This window comes from Sciurus carolinensis, chromosome 8 (assembly GCF_902686445.1).
Source record: "Sciurus carolinensis chromosome 8, mSciCar1.2, whole genome shotgun sequence".
Taxonomy (NCBI): domain Eukaryota; kingdom Metazoa; phylum Chordata; class Mammalia; order Rodentia; family Sciuridae; genus Sciurus; species Sciurus carolinensis.
In genome coordinates, this window is record NC_062220.1 from 94829866 (window position 1) to 94848692 (window position 18827).

General features: G+C 43.4%; 1 protein-coding gene across 2 annotated transcripts in view; it reads right to left on the reverse strand.

Moving 5' to 3' along the window:
• Positions 1–2342: 2342 nt before the first annotated feature.
• Aoah (acyloxyacyl hydrolase) overlaps positions 2343–18827 on the reverse strand; it is a 215003-nt gene continuing 198518 nt past the window's right edge. Inside the window, exons 20-21 of one of the 2 annotated variants that reach the window (XM_047562947.1) lie at positions 13011–13087; positions 2343–4250 (exon numbers count right to left, since the gene is read on the reverse strand). In XM_047562947.1, the coding sequence (XP_047418903.1) occupies positions 4122–4250; positions 13011–13087 (206 nt within the window). In that variant the 3' untranslated portion in view covers positions 2343–4121. Of the gene's footprint in view, positions 4251–13010; positions 13088–17928; positions 18033–18827 lie in introns of those variants that run through there. The other variant, XM_047562948.1, reaches the window with a different exon arrangement.

Below are 18827 nucleotides of genomic sequence, written 5' to 3' on the forward strand. Positions count from 1 at the left end.
AGACCACATAGGAACCCCACACCTGTCCACCAGGTGTGCCTGGAGAGAAGGGCAACTTCTTAATGGAAGCTTTTCTCTTTTTACCTTTCTTACCACAAGGAACATGATAATTCAAATGTGTCAAAAAAGAGATCAGTTTTCTTAATAAAGCAAAGTATAATAAAATATGACCTGGAGAGCAGCACTCACTCCCCATTCCTTCATTCAATACTATTCTCAAGAACTTGTGGTGGACCAGGCATTGATGCAGAGGCAACAGACACAGGAGTGCATGTGACTGGCCAGGTTTCTCTCCCAGGCAGCTTTGATTCAGGTTTTGGTGAGTCTCACTCCCAGAATGGGGAATAGTGGGGAGAAGGGTACATGCCACCCAGCAAAGCCCTTCAGGTGCCTCTCAGAGGACAGCATTCACCCACCTTGATTCAAAAAACTCAAGGCGGAGGACAGTGGTTTATAGCTTAGAAGTGTGGGAAAAGAGCTATTCCTCCACAATTAGCCTATAAATTCTGGGCACCTAGAAGTTATAAGAAGTACTTAGTGAATCTATGGAATCAGAACACTCCCAAACCATGGGGAGAGATGGTCAAATTTCAATGGAGGAACGTGTCTGGGTTGGTCAGGAGTATAGAAAATAGAGACAGAAGTAGATGGGTCCCCTCATGGCTCCTGACCAGGGCAAAGGGTCTGACTTCAGCCTCCAGTTTTCCTGATGAGAATGTTGGTATTTATTATTTATTTGAATTTAGTACTTATTTTATGCTGTACTGGTGTTTTCTCAAAAAGTGAGGTGGTTTGCCCTTGTTTCCCTTGATTACTTGGTGCTATGCTCTGGGAGTAGGGCCAGGGTTCAGGACTCAGGCATCCTCCATGAGCCTGGTCAGAGATGGAACTGGTTTGCTGTAGATTGGATGCTGAATGTCTCCCAAGGGTCCATGTGTTAAAGGTGTGGCGTTCAGGGTGGTGCTGTTTGGAGGTGTGAAACCTTTGATAAGCGTGGCCTAAGTAGGAAGCATTTAAATTGCTGAGAATGTGTCCCCAGAGGGGAGTTTGGGACCTGGCACCCTTCCTCTTTTTCTCTTTTGCTTTCTGGCTGTAAGATGAGTAGTTTTGTTTTGTCATCTCCTCCTGCCATGATGTGTGGCCTCATCACAGGCCCAAAGCAGTGGGGACAATCAATCATGGACTAGAACCTCCAAAACTGTGGATAGAATTCTTTCTAAAGTAATATAGTTTTAGTGCAGTGTTCTCTGAATTCATTGAGACTGAATGATTAAGATTTCAGAGTAAAAACCATTATTGGTATTTTTGGTGCTTAAAAATAACATGAGATGCTGAAACACCAGAGTAAGTTACAATTACTAAGATCCTGGGAAGAGGACACATCCCTCAGGAGGTGGGTATGCAGGGTTTCCACAGCCCAGCACCTCTACACCTCTCACTCTCCAATTCATTCTCCTTGTTTTTATTTTCTGCTTAAAATAGAAACCTCCTGACAATGTGCTAGTGTCCTTTGTCAACCTGCCTCCGGGGGACTTGTGCTGGTTATGCTGAATCAAGAGTGCTGCCCATGTGACCGAAATGAATGGATGCACCTTTTAAGTCTGCCAGCCCACCAGTCCCCCAAATTGAAGCTGACATACCACCTGGCAAATTAACCTTTGAGTGGAGGTGGATCTACCATAAGTCTAATGAAGTCTTAGAGTATCTTCCAAAGTTGGGAGAAAGAAGCCCCAGAAATGTGTCCACAAGGCCTTATGCTTTGTGAAAGTTGCAAAAGAAAGATATTTTAAACACAACTGCTTTCTCTGTCATATTTTCATGTAAGTGGTCATGGAAATTTTGGGGATTCTGTCTTTGCTTAGCCAATCAGAAGTCAAAATGGAGATCCATGTAGATTGGTTTTATGTGTTAGTCTCCTTTTTATTACTATAACAAGACACCTGAGATTATCAACTTAAAGGGAAGAAAGGGTTATTTTAGCTCATAGTTTCAGAGGTTTCAGCTCATAATTAGTTGGCCCTGTTGCTTTGGGCCTGTGGTGGCATAGTACCTATGGTGGGAATATGTGGCAGAGGAGGGCTGTTCTCTTGGCAGCAGGGAAAGCAAAAAGAGAGAGGGAGGAAGGAGCTGGAGTCCCAATGACCCCTTCAAGGCCACACCCTCAATTACCTAACTTTCTCCCACTAGGCTCCACTTCTTAAATCTTGCACACTGTCCCAATAATGCCATGAGCTGGGAACAATCCTTTAATACATGGGTCTTTGGGGTACATTCAGGATCTAAACTGTGGCAGTTGAAGATAATCTTTGTGTGGTTTGTGGTTATTTCTGTGTACAGTTAAACTATTGCTAGATAATGTCCACGAGTATCATAACAAAGGTGACCAAAGGCCAACAGTCCTATTGCAGTGTAGAAATATGTGGCTCATGGAGGAGAAATGAGACAAGAGATGTATAGAAGCCAGTCAGTGGCAATGGCTTCCCTTTATCTGATGTGCATGGTGAGCAGGAGATGGTTTGCTCTGGTGCTCAGCCTTTCACAGTCAAGAATATATTTGATGATAAATCATCTGCAGTCAGCACTTGGTATCCACGGGTTCCACACCTGTGATTCAGCTAACTACAGGTCTGACCACTGGCAGATTGTGTACTGTGTACTTAGGTCTGTGATGATTGTGTCCACCGTGAACATGTATAGATATTTTTCTTGTCATTATTCCCTAAATAATACGGCCTAAGAATATTTATGTGACATTTGCATTGCATTAGGTATTATAAATAATCTAGACATTGAAATATACTGAAGGATGTGTGTAGGTTCTATGCAATTCCCTTTGAGGGCATGCTTCCAGTGACCGAAAACCTCTCATTAGGACCCACTTCTTAAAGTTTCCAGTGCTTCTCAATAGTGCCAAGCTGAGGTCAAAGCCTTTAATGCATGGCCTTTGGGGGACATTCAAGATCCAAAATATAGCACTTATAATACCTAATGCAATGTAAATGCTATGCAATAGTTGCTATACTGTACTATTCAGGGAATAATGACAGGAAAACAGTCTGTACACGTTCAGTACAGTTACAACTTTTTTCAAATATTTTTGATCCTCAGTTGAGTGAATTCACAGGGGCAGAACCTGCAGTATGGGGGGTCAACCATGCTAGAAATGGAGAGTGAGTCACAGCTTGCATCCAAAGAAACCTGACAGATATCTTCACACTGTGATGACAATCCTGAAGATTCATACAACTTTGCCACTAACGATTTATGTAGCTGAAAGAAACTCTTTTGAACTATCAATGATAAGCAACAAATTTTAGTTCATAATTCTTTCTGTAGACAATGACATCACAAAATCATTGTTGTAAGGAAGAGACAATCAGATTATGCAGCTTTAGAAGGCAGGGAAAGCTGGACTGGAAATGTAGCTCAGTGGTAGAGCCCTGGTCTAGCATGTAGGAAGCCCTCGGTTCCATTTCCAGCAGAAGCTTCCAAAGAAAAGATTTTTTTATCATTTTTATGGACTTATGGTACTTGTTGACTTTTAAAAGTTCTTGACTTGCTCTGATTTCTTTTCTCCTTCTAAATAAGTATTCAAGCTTATGCCTAATTTTGTATTTATGGTTTTGCATGCTGGTTTTAAAAAAGGCCCATGACAGTTGAATTGTCCCTGCTTGTTTAAGTCCTTGGCAGCCATCCAGCAGCCTTTCTAGGAAAAGCCTCAGCTTGCTGGTCCATCTTTAAGTCACCGACAGAGACAGGGTCAGGCCCTGACACACCAAGATCATGAGCAAATTGCTGAACATCACTGGGTGCTTCATGTTTTAAGAAACCCCCTTTTTAAAATGATTCACTGTTGAAGGGCACAGAATACTTCCTTGCTGGAAGTGATCCCCAAAAAGTTTTATTAAGGGTTACGTCAAGAAAAGTTGGAGGGAAATTGGTCCTAGAAGAACACAGCGCCACACTGTTATTCAGCTGTGCTCTTGGGGAAAGAATTTTGCAAAGATGCTGCTGCTGAGGGTCCTTTGGGCCTGTGACACAGGGACCTGTAACAGGCTGCTGATGAGCTGATCCAAGTTTCTGCCTCCTGTGCTTCTCAGGTGTGTATGTGCTTGAGACACTCAGTGTCCACCTTGGTCTCCAAACACCTGCTCAATCTGGGCGTTGAATGGATTCTCCTTTCCCAGGACCTGGGGCCACTGGAGCTTCACCTTCTTCCAGAAATTCTCTGCCAGCAGCAACGAAGACACCTGCAAGAAAGAACCCAAAGGAGGAGGACAAGAGAAATTATAAAAGGGAAATAACTGACCTGCAAGATTTACTTTATTTTTTTCTGTGGTGGGCAGACCCTAGAACAAACCAAGTGAGTGTGAACACAGTTCTTCTTTGGTGAGTCTCCAGATGAGAACATGGCCTGGATCACACACCTTGATTTTAGTTTTGTGAGATCCTAAGGAGAGGACCCAGCTAAGCTATGACATACAGAGATGGCAAGATAATGTGTGTATTGTTTTGAGTTGCTAAAGTAATTTGACATTTGATAATAGATAACAAGGACACATTCTCAGAAATCATTTATGCATTTATCCATGGACAGTTAACATTTGCTGCAGGCCTGAGACTTGGGTTTGGAGATGATTATGATGAAGCCTCCCTTCCAGGAATTCTGAGCCTAGGGAGGGTCCAGGCATACAAAATGACACCACCAAACCCCTAGGATGGGCTGTGATGATGAGGGGCACACCAGAGGGGAAGGGTACCAACCCTGCCAAGTGGGAAAGGGGCATGGCCTCTTGCAAGAAGGTGATGGCTGAGCTGAATTTTCAAGGAGGAGGTTGCCAGAGGCTGCTGTGGGTAAATGGTGAGCGTGGAGGAGGACACAGCCTCTGCCAAGGCCTGGAGGGAGGGAGGGAGTGGCTTGTCAGGGGACTATGGGTGCCTGAGATGAGGCTGGGCAGGGCCCCTGCAGGGATGGGCTCCTGGAGGAGGCTGTGGGTGTGGGCAGTCCAGCTGGAGGGCCTGGGTTGGGGGAGTCCTTGCTTAATGCCTAATGGGCTATAAGCTCTGGCTCTCCTGCATAATGCCCACTCTCTGATTCTGTTGCTGCATGTCAAATTTCCCTTCATCCATGTTAGCAGGATCCTGTGTTGGTTGTCCAGCACTCTGGCGTGTCATCAGCATCCCTTGGAAGAGGAGGCTCTTTCTCTACAGATAATGCCCTCATTTGGCAAATGAGACCTGACCAGGCCTCTGGGTCCCAGATGAGTCCATCTCCACAGTGAATCTTTAATGCTGAATAACAAGAGAAACATGATTGCTGAAGGCCTTAGATGGGAATGCACTGTTGTGGTAAGGAGGTGTCCCTGACTTTATTCAAAAGCACAGGGACACTTGCCCTACAGAGGGGTTGACAGTTCACCATTTTGATAGGCAGGGTTGTGTGACATTGAACATCCCTCTTGGACTCTCTAGGCCCTAGCCCTCTTATTTCCACAGTGAACGAGGTGGAGTCATTGATCTAAAGTCCTTCCTAGGTCTAAATTGTGTGTAATATTTTAGTAGTTGTTAGAAAAAATAGAACTGATTTAGTCACGGCATTAAATATCCTCAGTGTTTTGATGTGTTCCTGGGCCTTCTGAGGTAGACCTAAAATTTCCTCTAATCAAACACATAATATCCACATAGTATCTAACACCCTGTACTCCCTCTACACATAAGCACATACCATACATACTACACACCAGCCCAGCCACATGCTATACTCATATAACACCTGCACAATATACACAGTCCACACACACATACAAACACATCCACACACCCACACAAGCACATTCACACACCCACTTACCACATAGCACACACACCATATACACATCACAACACTGCCCAACAACACAACACCCCCCCACCATACACCACACACACACACACACACACACACACTTTGTGCTTAAAAGCTGGAGCAAGTCAAAGGCTGCCTGTCAAGCTGGTCATGTTTTTCGGGAAGGGTCAGATCTTCTCCCACACAAAGCAATCAGTGTCTTCGAAGACAGAGGCCTGGTCTTGTGTCTGTTTTCCCTGTCATTTCTCAATGAAGGAGGGTGCCGCCAGGTCTGTGGAAAGTGACCAGTTCCTCTGCTTTTGTTTTTTTTGTTTTTTTTTTTTTTTTTTTTGTCTTTCAACTTGATACACCTACGCTGTCTTTCTAAGAAGTATGACATGCCAAGGCATCTGTGGGCATTTATTTCATCTCTGTGTTCATAAGGGAGGAGACGGAGTGAGGATAAGAAGAGGAAAGTGAAAAAGCTCAGATTTGAGCACGTGGCAACTGTTTGGTTTGAAAGCAATTAGTGGGCTGTCACTCCAAGAGATTATAATATTTATGAATGTGCATTGCTAAAATATCGGGTCTCGAATGACAGTGGCTCATGATGAAGTGATCCGCTATAATCGTTCCTTCATCCCTTCATGTGACTCACGTTTACTGAGCACCATGGGGCTTCTCACGTGAGCAATCTCCCATCACGCTCCCATGGTACACCACACAGGAGAGGCCCAGCTGTCCTCTGCTCCCTTCCTTCCAGATCAGTCCTTCTTGAACACTGCTATTTTTTTGTGCTTCTCTATTCACTTTAAAAAAGTAAAACAATATCTATTCCTTCTAGGAAAATTGAAGGAGAAAAATCAGCACAAAGAGAAAAAAACAGACTAAAAAGTTATCTGTAATTAAAATAGAGGTAGCTTCTAGCATTGGGTGTAGGAGCTTGACTGATTTTACACACACACACACACATAGTGGATCCCTCTGTGAATATCATTTTAAAATCTACACACACATGCAGTAAGGTGAACTGTTTTTGGTGACAGATCACACAGTTGTATAACTGCCTTACAATTTTATTTGCTTTGCTATTACCAATGTATTTGTTGGTATATTATCATCATAAAGATAGATCTGCTTCATTGTTTTTATTTGATGTGTGGTATTCCATCAGGTGGGTGCAAACTCATTTATTTTACAGGTGGAAGTATCTCCATAGCATTTGTCCTAAGGCCAGAGGACAGAGACACCTGCTTCTGCCTGTGCACACAGCATTCTGGAGCAGGAGGGGCTCATAGGCTGCCTGGCTTGCTTGCTTACCCCGCTGCACACATGCGTGGAGTGCAGTCTAGTCCAGCAGAATGCCAGGGAGTGGGGTGTTCTGGTTACATGAGGTCTTTTGGCTAAAGGAGTTAGGCCCTTCTGGGTTTCTTCCTTGAGAGCTGAAAGTCCTTCAGGGTTCACTTTCTTGCTTTCTTGCATATAAACATGTCTAGTTCATAACCATAGCTTCCAGAAGCAGCTTCTGAGTTCATCAAGTCAGCTTCTCATAATAGAGCCTGACGTTTTATTTAATTGCTCGGTGATTTGGAATTGTGCTGAGCCATCTTTCTATTGGTCTGTGACCACTGTTGAGAATTTGAGAGGAGATGGGTGGACTCTATACTGACTCTAGGATGCACTTGAGCTGGATTTCTTGAGTGAAATCTCTTTGATAAAAGAATTTGCCTTGTAGTCCTCTTTGTTTGGTCTTTTAGATTGTTTTTTTTTTTTTTTTTTTTCTTTGCACTGGGGATTGAACCCAGGAATACTTTACCACTGAGTTATATCTCTAACCCTTTTCATTTTTTATTTTGAGACAGGGTCTTGCTAAGTTGCTGAGCGCTTCATTAAGTTGCTGAGGCTGGCCTCAAACTTGCAATCCTCCTGAGTCAGCCTCCTGAGTCACTGGGATTACAGGTGTGCCCTACTGCACTTGGCTACATTAAAAAAGAAAAAATGAGCCTAAAGATCTTACAAGAATTTTTTCCCTCTTCCAGAACAAACTTTTCAATGGCTGCTTTTTCTTTTTACTGGGATTACAGCAGTGTTAGTTAGCATTATATTTCCCAATCCAACACCTACATGATATCACTATTTTCCAATGCTTCACACATTTGATATTAAGGGTAAACCTTTACATCACTGAGCATGTTCCCTGGACTCTCCCACAGCCCATTGGGTAGATCTGAACAAGGAGGCAGGGAACATACATTTTTACAGCTCCTCACCCTCACCCCAGGCACAGTACTGTTTGAGCACTACTTCTTATGACTCATAATGTATTTCTGGGTACTAAATCTTAAGTTCTGTGAAGCTAACATTGGTGGCTTTTATTCGATTTAGTATGTTAGCTCAGTTGATGGACCCATTTTGGCTGTGAAGACTGAGAAAAGTAGGAATGATTGAAGATTTTGCAGAAGCTCAAGCTTCCTTAGGCACCTCTGCTGGGGTTAGAACAAAGTCCCTGGGTAATAAGGACACTATTTCATGAACTCAGTTGCTCTGTGCTCTTGCAGAACCTCTGCCACAGGGGCCAGGTGGCTGCCTCATGGCAATGTTCCTTGTATCCTGACACCACTCCCATTTCTACCTGGTGTGGCCCCTTCCTCCAGGGAAACCATGTCTGACAGCCGTGGTACCTCTGTGGGGCATCATCTCCACACCTGTCTGCCACTAATCTGAAGCCAAAACCATGTGGTGGTCACTGGTCCACTGGAAACTCTTGGCTACTCTTTAAAAATCTTGTAGAAGAAGCTATAAAGCAAGACAACTTAAGACCATGTTGTCTTATTTAAGATTTTTGTGGAATGCCTCTTTCAGTTTTTATTCACAGCCCCTGATCTCCCCAGAATGGGGAGAAGAATGGATAATCATGATGTGGCAAAGTTTCTTGGCTGGGCCCTGGTCAACAGCTACTAAAATAGAACTCCTTAGTGGAAGAATCATAAAAACAAATCCTAAATAAGAACGAGCTTTCTGTAATCTTTTAAAAGAGAAAATGCAATTTAGGACAAGATTATACAGATTTCACCAAAAACTTAGCATGGCTTTTGATACCTTTTAAGTTGAACTCTTGCTAAATTTAACTCTGGGCTTCTACCAGACCAAAGGTATAAAATTCGTTCTGAATGTATTTCTCCCACAGGAAGCATGCTCCAGGGCTATCTTGAGAAGACTGCTTTTAAACACCTGCGGGAAGCCCTAACCACAGGAAGGCAGAGCGCTCTTCCTCTGCCCTCCTCATCTGCACAGGAGAACAGTCCACTGAACTTGGTTGTTTGGTCTCAATTGATTTTAAATCTGCAAACTGCAAACTGCAAACATGACAGCGGTGTAAGATGTACTTAAACATTAACATTTAAGGAAAAATATCAATTCCCTATCAGCTCTATCCCCTTGTGCTGACTTGGTGGGTCATTACCAATGGTTGCAAGTTGGTACATAAAGGAAATTAAATAGACATGGTCCCTGCTCTGAGGACAGGACCAGCCTGCAGTGACTGTTTGTGAAGCACATTTGAAGGTCTCCTGGGTCAGACTGTTCTCCCTTCTGCCCTGTATCATTGCCAATGTTCTTTCTTCTTCATCTTTATTTTTATCTATTTATTTTTTTTAGGAGCTCCATAAGTCTTCCCAGGGCTCTTGTTTCCCAGGGGTTTACAAGTTGAAACAAACAGAAATCTGGAGGCTATTAACCTCTTTGAAACAAATCCATTGATTATATGTGCAATGTCTGTCTCCAGCAGCATACAGGGTTCAGGGCTGAACCGGGAGGAGGGAATTGATTCATGGAAACTTCCTTGCTTGCAGTAAGAGTTTGAAGAGGATGGTTTGAGTTGCTGTCGGCATCATGAGAGGAGAGGAGGTTATTTTGCAGGGAGCGTGGCTCCAGCGAAGCTTTCAAGGCAGGAGGTGTCAGGGATGTTGACAGGTGGTCCCCAAGGAGCCAGGGTAACAGTATTTGATCTCGGTCTGTGACTCTTTTAACACTTTCTGTTTCCTGTTGTCTGATTTTAGGCCTGGAGATCTTTTAAGTGATTCTTCAGATGCCTAACTTTACAGAGACTGGAAAAAGTAGATGGGTAAACAGGTAGAATCCTGTAGCTTCCAGGGACAATGAATCTGGGTCTTGGGTCTTTGTAATATTGTTTTTCGCTTAGACAAAATTTCTTTCCATTTTTCCCAGTCCCCTGATCTGATCCCACCAAAGTATTCCTCACTCTGCTACTATGAGTATCTTTTAAGACTATGAGTTTATTTCTTGCTTAAAACCTGCAGTGGCTCCCCATTCCCTGCACAAGAAAGGCCAAGCCCCATGCAGACTTTACAGGGTCTGGCTCCTGATTTCTTCCCTCTCAATCCTACTCTCCTGCTCCATGTCCAGATAGTGCCAAAGCACTTTAGATCCCTCCGCGGTGCTGGGATTTCTTTCATATTCAGGTCTGTGGTCACACAGTTTCCTCTGCTCAAAACACTTTTGCAGTCCGTGTCCACCTCTTCCCTTCACTCTGCTGGTTCAAGATCTTAGTTCTGACGTCACCTGCCCTGGACAACCTTTTCTAACACCTTTTCCTGTTCCCATGCTGCTCCCGGGGCATTCTGTGCTTGCATGGTTGGAGGCATTTACGACATTGTATTTGTTTCCTCATTGTTCACCTACTTTATACTCTAATCTTAAATAGCAGGGGCTTTTTGTTTGCTTGTGAATTCTCACGCTGCTTGACGACTGGGGAGGCACACAATAAGTATTTTTGGATGGAAAGTTGCCAATGTGGACTTTTCAGTTCACCATAGGGCATGATAAACTTTCAGGTTTGGGCCTGGCCATCCATGGTTGCTCACTTTAATGTGGCTATACATCCGCTGCCCACTTTACCATTGGATACCAGCGTGTGAACAAATCTTGCAGGATACACGTAAGCAGCTTCAGCCTCTGACTTTTTTTGGCAGCCAGGAATAGCAAAGTTGTTTGAGCACAAGCTAGACCCACAGTTTGACCCAATATTATTTTAAGAGTCAGGGACAGATTGATTATTTGATAGAGTAGACGAATATGTCTTGAGGGACAAAGCAAAGCTGTCTTTGACAGTTTTTTTTTTTCCATTTTGTTCCTAATTTACACATTACCTATCTTTTCATATGCGCACTCTCTACAGAATCCAAATTCTATTGTGTGCAGAGAATGATGAGAACTGCTATCTCAGCCAGGTGTAGTGGTGATGTGCCTGTGGTCCCAGCTATTCCAGCAGAGCCAGGAATTCCAGAGCCTGGGCAACAAAGCAAGACCTGGTCTCAAAAGAACCACTACCTTTTTCTTCATTATTGGCAGAAAGAAGGGCTTTACATTCACTGTTCTAAAACCAAAGACAACGGTTTTTGGCAGCCAAATCCCTAATATGTAACCAATTTCCAGCTAATCATTCTCCAATCAACTCATCCATTTGATGCACAGGGAAGTTAGATATTCTGAGGTTCTTAGATTTAAAAAAAATTTTTGATTATTTTAAACAGTGAGGTAGGCAATTAATATCCACTTTAAAATTTACCCTACATTTCCTTTGTGGAGTTTCACTGTTTATTCTTCTATTAGGAAGCACCCCTGCTTTTTTGAGAGAATTCTTATCTGTGCCCCCTGGCACTTGTGAAGCGTAGAGCTGGAGAAAGATGAGCTGTGGTTCCATCCAGGATCTCAAGGGGATGACTGACCCTCTCTGTGGCCCAGCTGACCATGGAAACTGAGGCCACCAGGGGGGCACCTCCAGGAGTGCTCTCAGGTTTGTAGCCTTATTATTGCCACACCAAATTTTCCAAAGCCTGGGTCAGAAAGACGAAGGATTGCCTGCCCTGGACAGCCTGTTTCCCCTGTGGAGGACAACTTTCAAAATTTTGCCAACGGCCAAGTACTCCCACACGTTTTCCTCTTCTTTTTTTAAAATAAAGAAATGTCAGGACCAAGTCCAGTATACCTGACAGATGAAAGTGGAGCTCCTCTGATGGAAGCCAGGATAATAAGCTGGGTGGGGACAGGAGGAAAGGGTCCTGCCCTCCAGCTCCCTTGCTTTGTGAAATGGCCTGACTGGAGCTGCTTTATAGAGCTGCACTTTGGAATGCAAAATGAGAAATAGCTCTGACTGCAGGATACTGATAAGGACATTTCCCCTTCTCCTACGGTATCCTTTCTAGAAGGATCCATGGAAGAAATTTCAAACAGCTCTTGCTTTTAAGAATCATTATGCTGGTGGATTTTTTTTTCTAAGTGGTTGGTTTATGTTTTACCTGATGGAGGTCATGACTATCTTATGGAAGCCTTTTGCCCTGGTTGCTCCACAGCCCTGAGTGGATGTTGTAGGTAGGCCTCATCTGGCAGTTTCTTAGGCCTGTCCCACACAGATTCTATGAACTGTAGAAATCAAGTCAGGAACCTGGGTATGATTTCTACCTTATTTTCCTTTGCCCCTAATTTTCACTTCATTTTGATTGCATTTTCTTATACATGTGTGTACATTACCTCAAACCCTTTCTGGAACAAAACAGAAGAACAATGAACACATGCATGATTAAGTTTATAAAAGAAATAACCAAACAGATAGATGTCAGATCTGTGCTTACTGTAAGGTATGGAAAGTGACAACCCCGAAAGAGTGTGGCCTGGGAAGAGGGAGCGAGGAAGAAGGCAGCACATTGATAACACTGATCCTTTCCCAGTGCATCCTTTCCCAGTGACAGGAAAATCCCTGGGAAGGAGACATCCACCAAGCCTAGAATGTCAGGCTCTGGGAGGAAACCAAAGCATTGATTCTTCCCCAAATAAATCCTTCCCCAGTGACGGTGTAATGGGACTCTGAAGGGAAAGAGATAAGCACTGAACACTGACCCCAGACCCTCCATTCTTCCTCAAGTAAAAACATTGTCCAATAAAAACAAATTTCCAAATTCTCACAAACCTGTTTCCTGAGTGCCCAAACTGACACACTCTGTCAATAATTAAGTCACCTCTCAGTGGAACCTATATAAGCACGGATTCCTCCTTTGGCCAGTGGCTTATTTTCTGTCAGGAAAGTGTGTCCACCAAATGTGTGAGTCCACTGCTGAATAAAGGCTTTGCTGATCTGTGAAGTTTGCACCTGGCTTGTGGTAACACTTACCTCATTGGGGTGAAATCCATCCACAGGTTCAATGAGCTGCCAGGGCTGTCCGCCTCTCTTCCGCCACTCCTCTATGACTGCAGAACACATAACCAGAGGGTCACAGATACACTTCCACAAGCAATGGTCAATGCCAAGGGCAGAGACCACATGAGATGTCATCAAGGATGCCCCTTCCCTTCCAGGCCATGGCAGCCTCTCAGCCCTTGTCTTGGGCTGGGAGCTTTCTGAACATAAATGCATGAAGGATCTTCCTATGGTGTGATTTTATTTTTCTAACTCCAAAAGACAATGTGTGAGCTTGCTGGATGAATGTGGTTTGTGTAGCTGGTGTGCAGGGGGAAAAGGGAGCTCTAAAATATTCAGCAATTTAAGTCCATCTCATTTTTCAGTGGACAGAAGCACAGCAGTGCAGGGAGGGAAATTTAGCATTTTGTGAACATCTCTTTTCACAGGCTGCCATTCGCAGATGCTGCCTCCATGCATCAAGCCATCACCTTGAACAATCCTACAGCGTGTCAGAAATACAATTACATAAAATTATCTCAACATCGCTTTTAGAGAGAGTATGGCTACAGCGAAAATATTATGAGCCCCAAAGTGATGAAAAGCAATAAAACTGTCCTTCAACAAGGGTGAGAGACCAAGAATGTCGGTGGCTCCAAGACAACAGTGTAGTTAACTCTGTGTTGTACCGTCACAAAGCCAGTAAGAACTCCTGAAGGAAATTCCAGATCCCTGGAGAGCCTCCAAAGAGACTTGTGCTTCCTGCATGTCACCGCCCTTGTTTCCTGGTGTCCAATGAGGGCAGCTAAGATTCCTCTGGTTCTTTTCTCATCATCCCCCAGAAAACACAGGGCAGAGGTCTGCCCCTCTTTTTCTCCCTCTGTTACTCCAGGGAAGGATGGAGATTCTATTGGGGGCTTTGACTGGACAAGGGAAGCTGGACTTTCCCAGGGCTGAATCAGTACACTGCTGCTTCTGCAGTTACTCCAGATATCACAATTCACCGTCCTCACTTATTATCCAATCTCTGTCCCCTGAGAGACTGCAGATAATGTTGCCCTTCTCAGAGTTTAGGGAGACATTCATGCCACTGGTTTGGAGTCCTACACACTGGATCATCAGTCCCTGGTAGTATTTCCTGGTGGAATGGCCACCACTGAACAGCTCTTGCATGATATGCTTCTAGGTTTTCCTGGAGGCTGATACAAGAAGCAGCTCTCGGTAAGTGGGAATTTGCATTTCTTAACAAAACGCAGACTGAGTTGTCCACTGTGTCACTATGTCGTGTCCCCCACATGAAGCCTCAAGGGAGCATTTGCTTCATGGTCCCTCTCTCTCAAGGAATGGTATGCATCAGCTCCTCTGATATAAAGCTCAGAGCTGTGTTGACACTTGTTCCACTAAGCCAGCTTGCAGCCCTCGACAGTTTCTTCCCTGTCCTGGCCACAGTGTCCTATAAAAGGCAGAGTCTCAGGGAAGCTTATTTGCCTCAGTTCCCAGTTTGCCTGACCTGTTCTGCTGTTTTAAGGGCATCGCCTTGAAATCAGACCTGCTTCAGGTTCAATTCTATCTGCTCTGCCCTTTCCTCTGTATCTTGCATTTCAAAACTCCTGTGTCAGTCCCAGATTGCCATCCCTGGTCACAATGCTGGCTCTGTCTGCTCTGTGACCATACTCTAGCCCATCCCTGGCTCTGACTGACTCATATGCCCTGACATTAACTTATGCTCATTTCAAACTCTTTGTTCTCCCCGTTGTCTGGGAGAGGATAGAGCAGTTTCCTCCTCCTCTATTGGGTCCTCCTTTTCTAAAGTCTTTTTTTTTTTTTTTTTTTCTTTATTCGGCACTGTGGATTGAAACCAGGGACACTTTACCACTGAGCCACATCCTAGTTCATTTTATTTTTTTGAGACAGGGTCTCACTGAGTTGCTTAGGGACTTGCTAAGTTGCTGAGATTGGCTTCAAACTTCTGATCCTCTTGCCTCAGCCTCCTGAGTCTCTGGGATTACAGGAGAGTGCCGCCACGTCTGGTTCCTGCTTTTCTATTTTCTAACTTTATGTTGGCTCTTTATCACAGCCACCTGCACTCCAAATGTCCAACACGTTGCCCTTAAAGGAGAGTCAGATATTTAGAAGGATTTTTGCAAATATGGAGCCAAAGTCACTTCTGTGGAGCTCCCTCCATGCCCTTTGTGCTCTCATGGTATTTGTCTCCTCTCTCCTTGCAGTCCCACGAAAATCAACAAGGACGAGAACAGGCCCTGCCTGGGTCAGATGTCGGCCTCCCAACCAACCCCTCAGAGACATCAGAGGCAACCTTGCCTCCATTTGCCTGCATGCCTTTCTCCTTCACCCAAGTTGTCAATGAGATTTTTAAAATCCCCTTTCCTTCATCCTTTTTATTTCTAGTTTGGTTTTTTAAATTATGCTGTACAGATGTTAACAGAAGAATAAAAATAAACAAAATCCCAACTGTGTCCCTCCCAAATCACTATGTTGAAATCTTTGCTCTCCACATGATGATTAGGAGGTGGCCTTTGGGATGTAATTAGGCCATGAGGGTGGAGCCATCATGGATGGGGACCCCAGAGAGCTTTCGCACCCTTTCTGTCATGTGAGGATAACAAGGAAGAGTTGGTGGCCTGCAGCCTAGAAGAGTGCTGTCACCAGAGCCCAACCATGTGGCACCTTGATCTTGTAATTCCCACCTCCAGAAGTGTGAGAAATAGAGCTCTGTTGTATAAGCTATCCAGTTTATGGTCCTTTATTATAGTGGCCTGACTAAGACAGATGTTAAAAATTCCCAAGCGGTGTTAACAAGACCAGGCCAGTGGGAACTGAGCCCAACTAAGACCTCAGATAGAGCCGGCCAAAAAGTTGCAAAGAATTGGATGAAGAAGACCCTAGGCAGAGGTCTCTTGTATTAAGTAGATCTATAGCAAGTCATGGGCTGACCAGGTTCACCCTAGCATCCTATGATCCAGTGGGATAGGAAATCTCACACAAGACTTTTTGACTTTCTGTGTTTACAGAGAAGGTTGAGTGACAAGTTCAATCACAACCTGTCAAAATTCAGAAAAGAGTTACAGTGATCAGGAGGCTTAGAAACTGCACAGTGGAAAGCAGATTTGAGCCTGTTAAGGAAACACAGCTTAAGCCCAGGTTGTGTTCCATGAGAGAGAGGCTTACTTGGAGCCTAGTATGAAAAAAGGTCAGATTTGCTTATACACGAGTTTCCTCCAGTGTGATTCAGTTTTGGCAGTGTGATTAGTTTATTCTAAGCTATTTCCATTTTGAGGTGAATTTTATTTGTTTTACTAACTACCAAACTAGAAACTATGGTCCTTAGAGAAGGGAGAGGTATTGATAGATATCTCTAAGGAACAGCATAATTCAACCATCAGCGATGATTTTCAAAATGAGAAGAGATGGCCATTCCCTTCTGCTTCCTTTGCAGGTTTGAGCAATTCCATAATTGTGGAGATTGTGACAGAAAAACTCAGGAATAAAAGCATAAAGAAAAGGGAAAGAATATTTACTTGTCAAGTTTTTCCAGGGAGCAGATGCATACCCTATGTGGGGTCAGTGGGAGAGGGCTGATTTTTAGTATCACCAAACTTGGATATCAATTATAGCCCATTCTTCACTACCAGGAATCTTGTTCCTGTCTCTAAGTCTCTCTCCTTTGTATCAGTAGCCACTATGAGGGAGTCTAGCCTTCAGAAAATCTGACTTGCCATATAAAATAATACAACAGGTATTAAAAGAAAATGCCATGAGGTTACCAAGGCTATAATCAGTCCATTCACAGTAGAAAATATCATTTTCTCTGTGTCTATGTGGGAGTATTGGTCACCACATAGTAGTAGACATCAGGATTGTAAAATTTAGAGGTAGCCTTAGAAACTCAAAATCAAGAGTATAAGGTTTTAGTTGTACTTTGACTATTCCTAGACAGACTGATACTTTAAAAAAAAATCTTGGGAAGAAATTCCTCAGGAGAAATGCAATAGCAGTCAGTAGACTTTATTTCTTTTCTGATTGATTTCAGAGTAGGAGGTGCATTTAATCAAGGATAACAGTAAGTTGGTCAGTTTCCTTCCTATCCAGAACCATCATTCAAAATAGGTAAATGAATTTCTAATCATTCTTCAGAAGACATGAATTAAACTGGAAAGATCATGGACCATCTGCTGGGATTGGGTACATGATATGTCTTTAGCTGTGAAGTCAGAGGAAGTCTACTAAAGATCAGCTTTTCAAAGATGTAATAGAGATAGTGGAGGAAGGCTCATGAGACTCTTGGGGGCTCTGATGAATAGCAACACTAGCAGGCATTTTAAAGAACTGGTTAGCATCATGGAGTCACTGGCAGATTTTACAGAAATATCCAGGGGAGTGGGGAACCAAAGACAAGATTTACTGGGATTGAGTTGTCTTGGAAGCTGAGGGCAGCTGGAGGTATATTTAAACTGTTGGTGTAAAAATGGCCTTATCAGCCAGCTGGCATTTCTTTCCTTTGCTGGAGAGGTGTGTTACAAAGAAAAAGGACATCACCTGCTCAAGTTGGCATTTCCTGAAGGGAAAAAAATTGCTTCCTCTGCTTAGTTCACAACAAGTTGGAAAATGAGTCAGCAAAGGATAAAAAAAAGTCTTTGGAGATGAGCAGTCATCTTTCAGTGCTGGACTGGGGCTGTCAGAGTGGAGAACAAATAGGTCTTATGCCTACCCTCAAGTGACAGGGGTCCTCAAGGGCAATTCGCTCTGTCACCAAGATGTGAAATTGTGAATTTTGGAGTCAGGAGAAATGAGGATATTTGTGATGTAATAGTCAGCTCAAATATAGTACTGAAATGAGAAGAGGGTTTCATGGGACTGTTAAGACTGCATATTTAATAAGTGACTATTAGGTATTTATTTCTGATACAGAAAGCAGTGATGAGAAGCTGCATTTCTACCTGTCTTCCGCAAAGTAATTCAACAAATCCTCAGGCATGAATGGTGATAGGCGTTCAGCTGGACAGTGAAAGAGAATAAACATGTATTACCCGGGAGAATGTAGGAGATGCTTTATAAAAGCTGATGACGGAGACAGGGGGAGATGCTGGTTAACAGCCATTGAACCTTATGACTTTATAAGCTTTGTCTCACTTCATCCTTACATAAAGCCTATGGTTTAGTTATTGCTAACTTACATAAAAAGAAACAAAATTTTATTAGTTGTTTAGTTTGCTTGAGTGTATGGAGCTACTCTCTCTGAACTGGGGTAAGAACACAGATGTAAATTTTGGACTCTTTCTATAATAGCATACTACACCCACGTGAAGTAGATTTCCAGGCTGATGTGCTATCCAGGTCTCGTAAGTTACCCACAGAAATGAATCTGAGTGGATGATCCTTCCACTTACTCTGGAAAATGCTAACATTTCAATCTCCAAATGTTCTTGGGCATAAGTCATTGTCACAGTTCCTGAAAACTAGATCAAAATTCTAGCTTTTCCAGAAGTAGACATGGTAGCACCCATCCACTCAGGGTGGGCTGCTGTATCAGATGTTCACATACGCAGGTCCAGAGCACCACTGTTTCCACTGTTTTTCACTCTGTCCATGAGTCTTCCCTAGTGGGGTGCCTACTTACTTCACATAGAGAAGATGAAGAAGGCCCTGCACCAAAATGGAATCTTCACAGTTATTTTTAACAAATGGCAAGAGATTGCAAAACAAGAAATTCCTTGTACTGTTGATGGGAATTGCTAAGCAAGGAGAAATACCTGGGAAGTTGTTATCATGGTGATATAGAATATTCAGCTC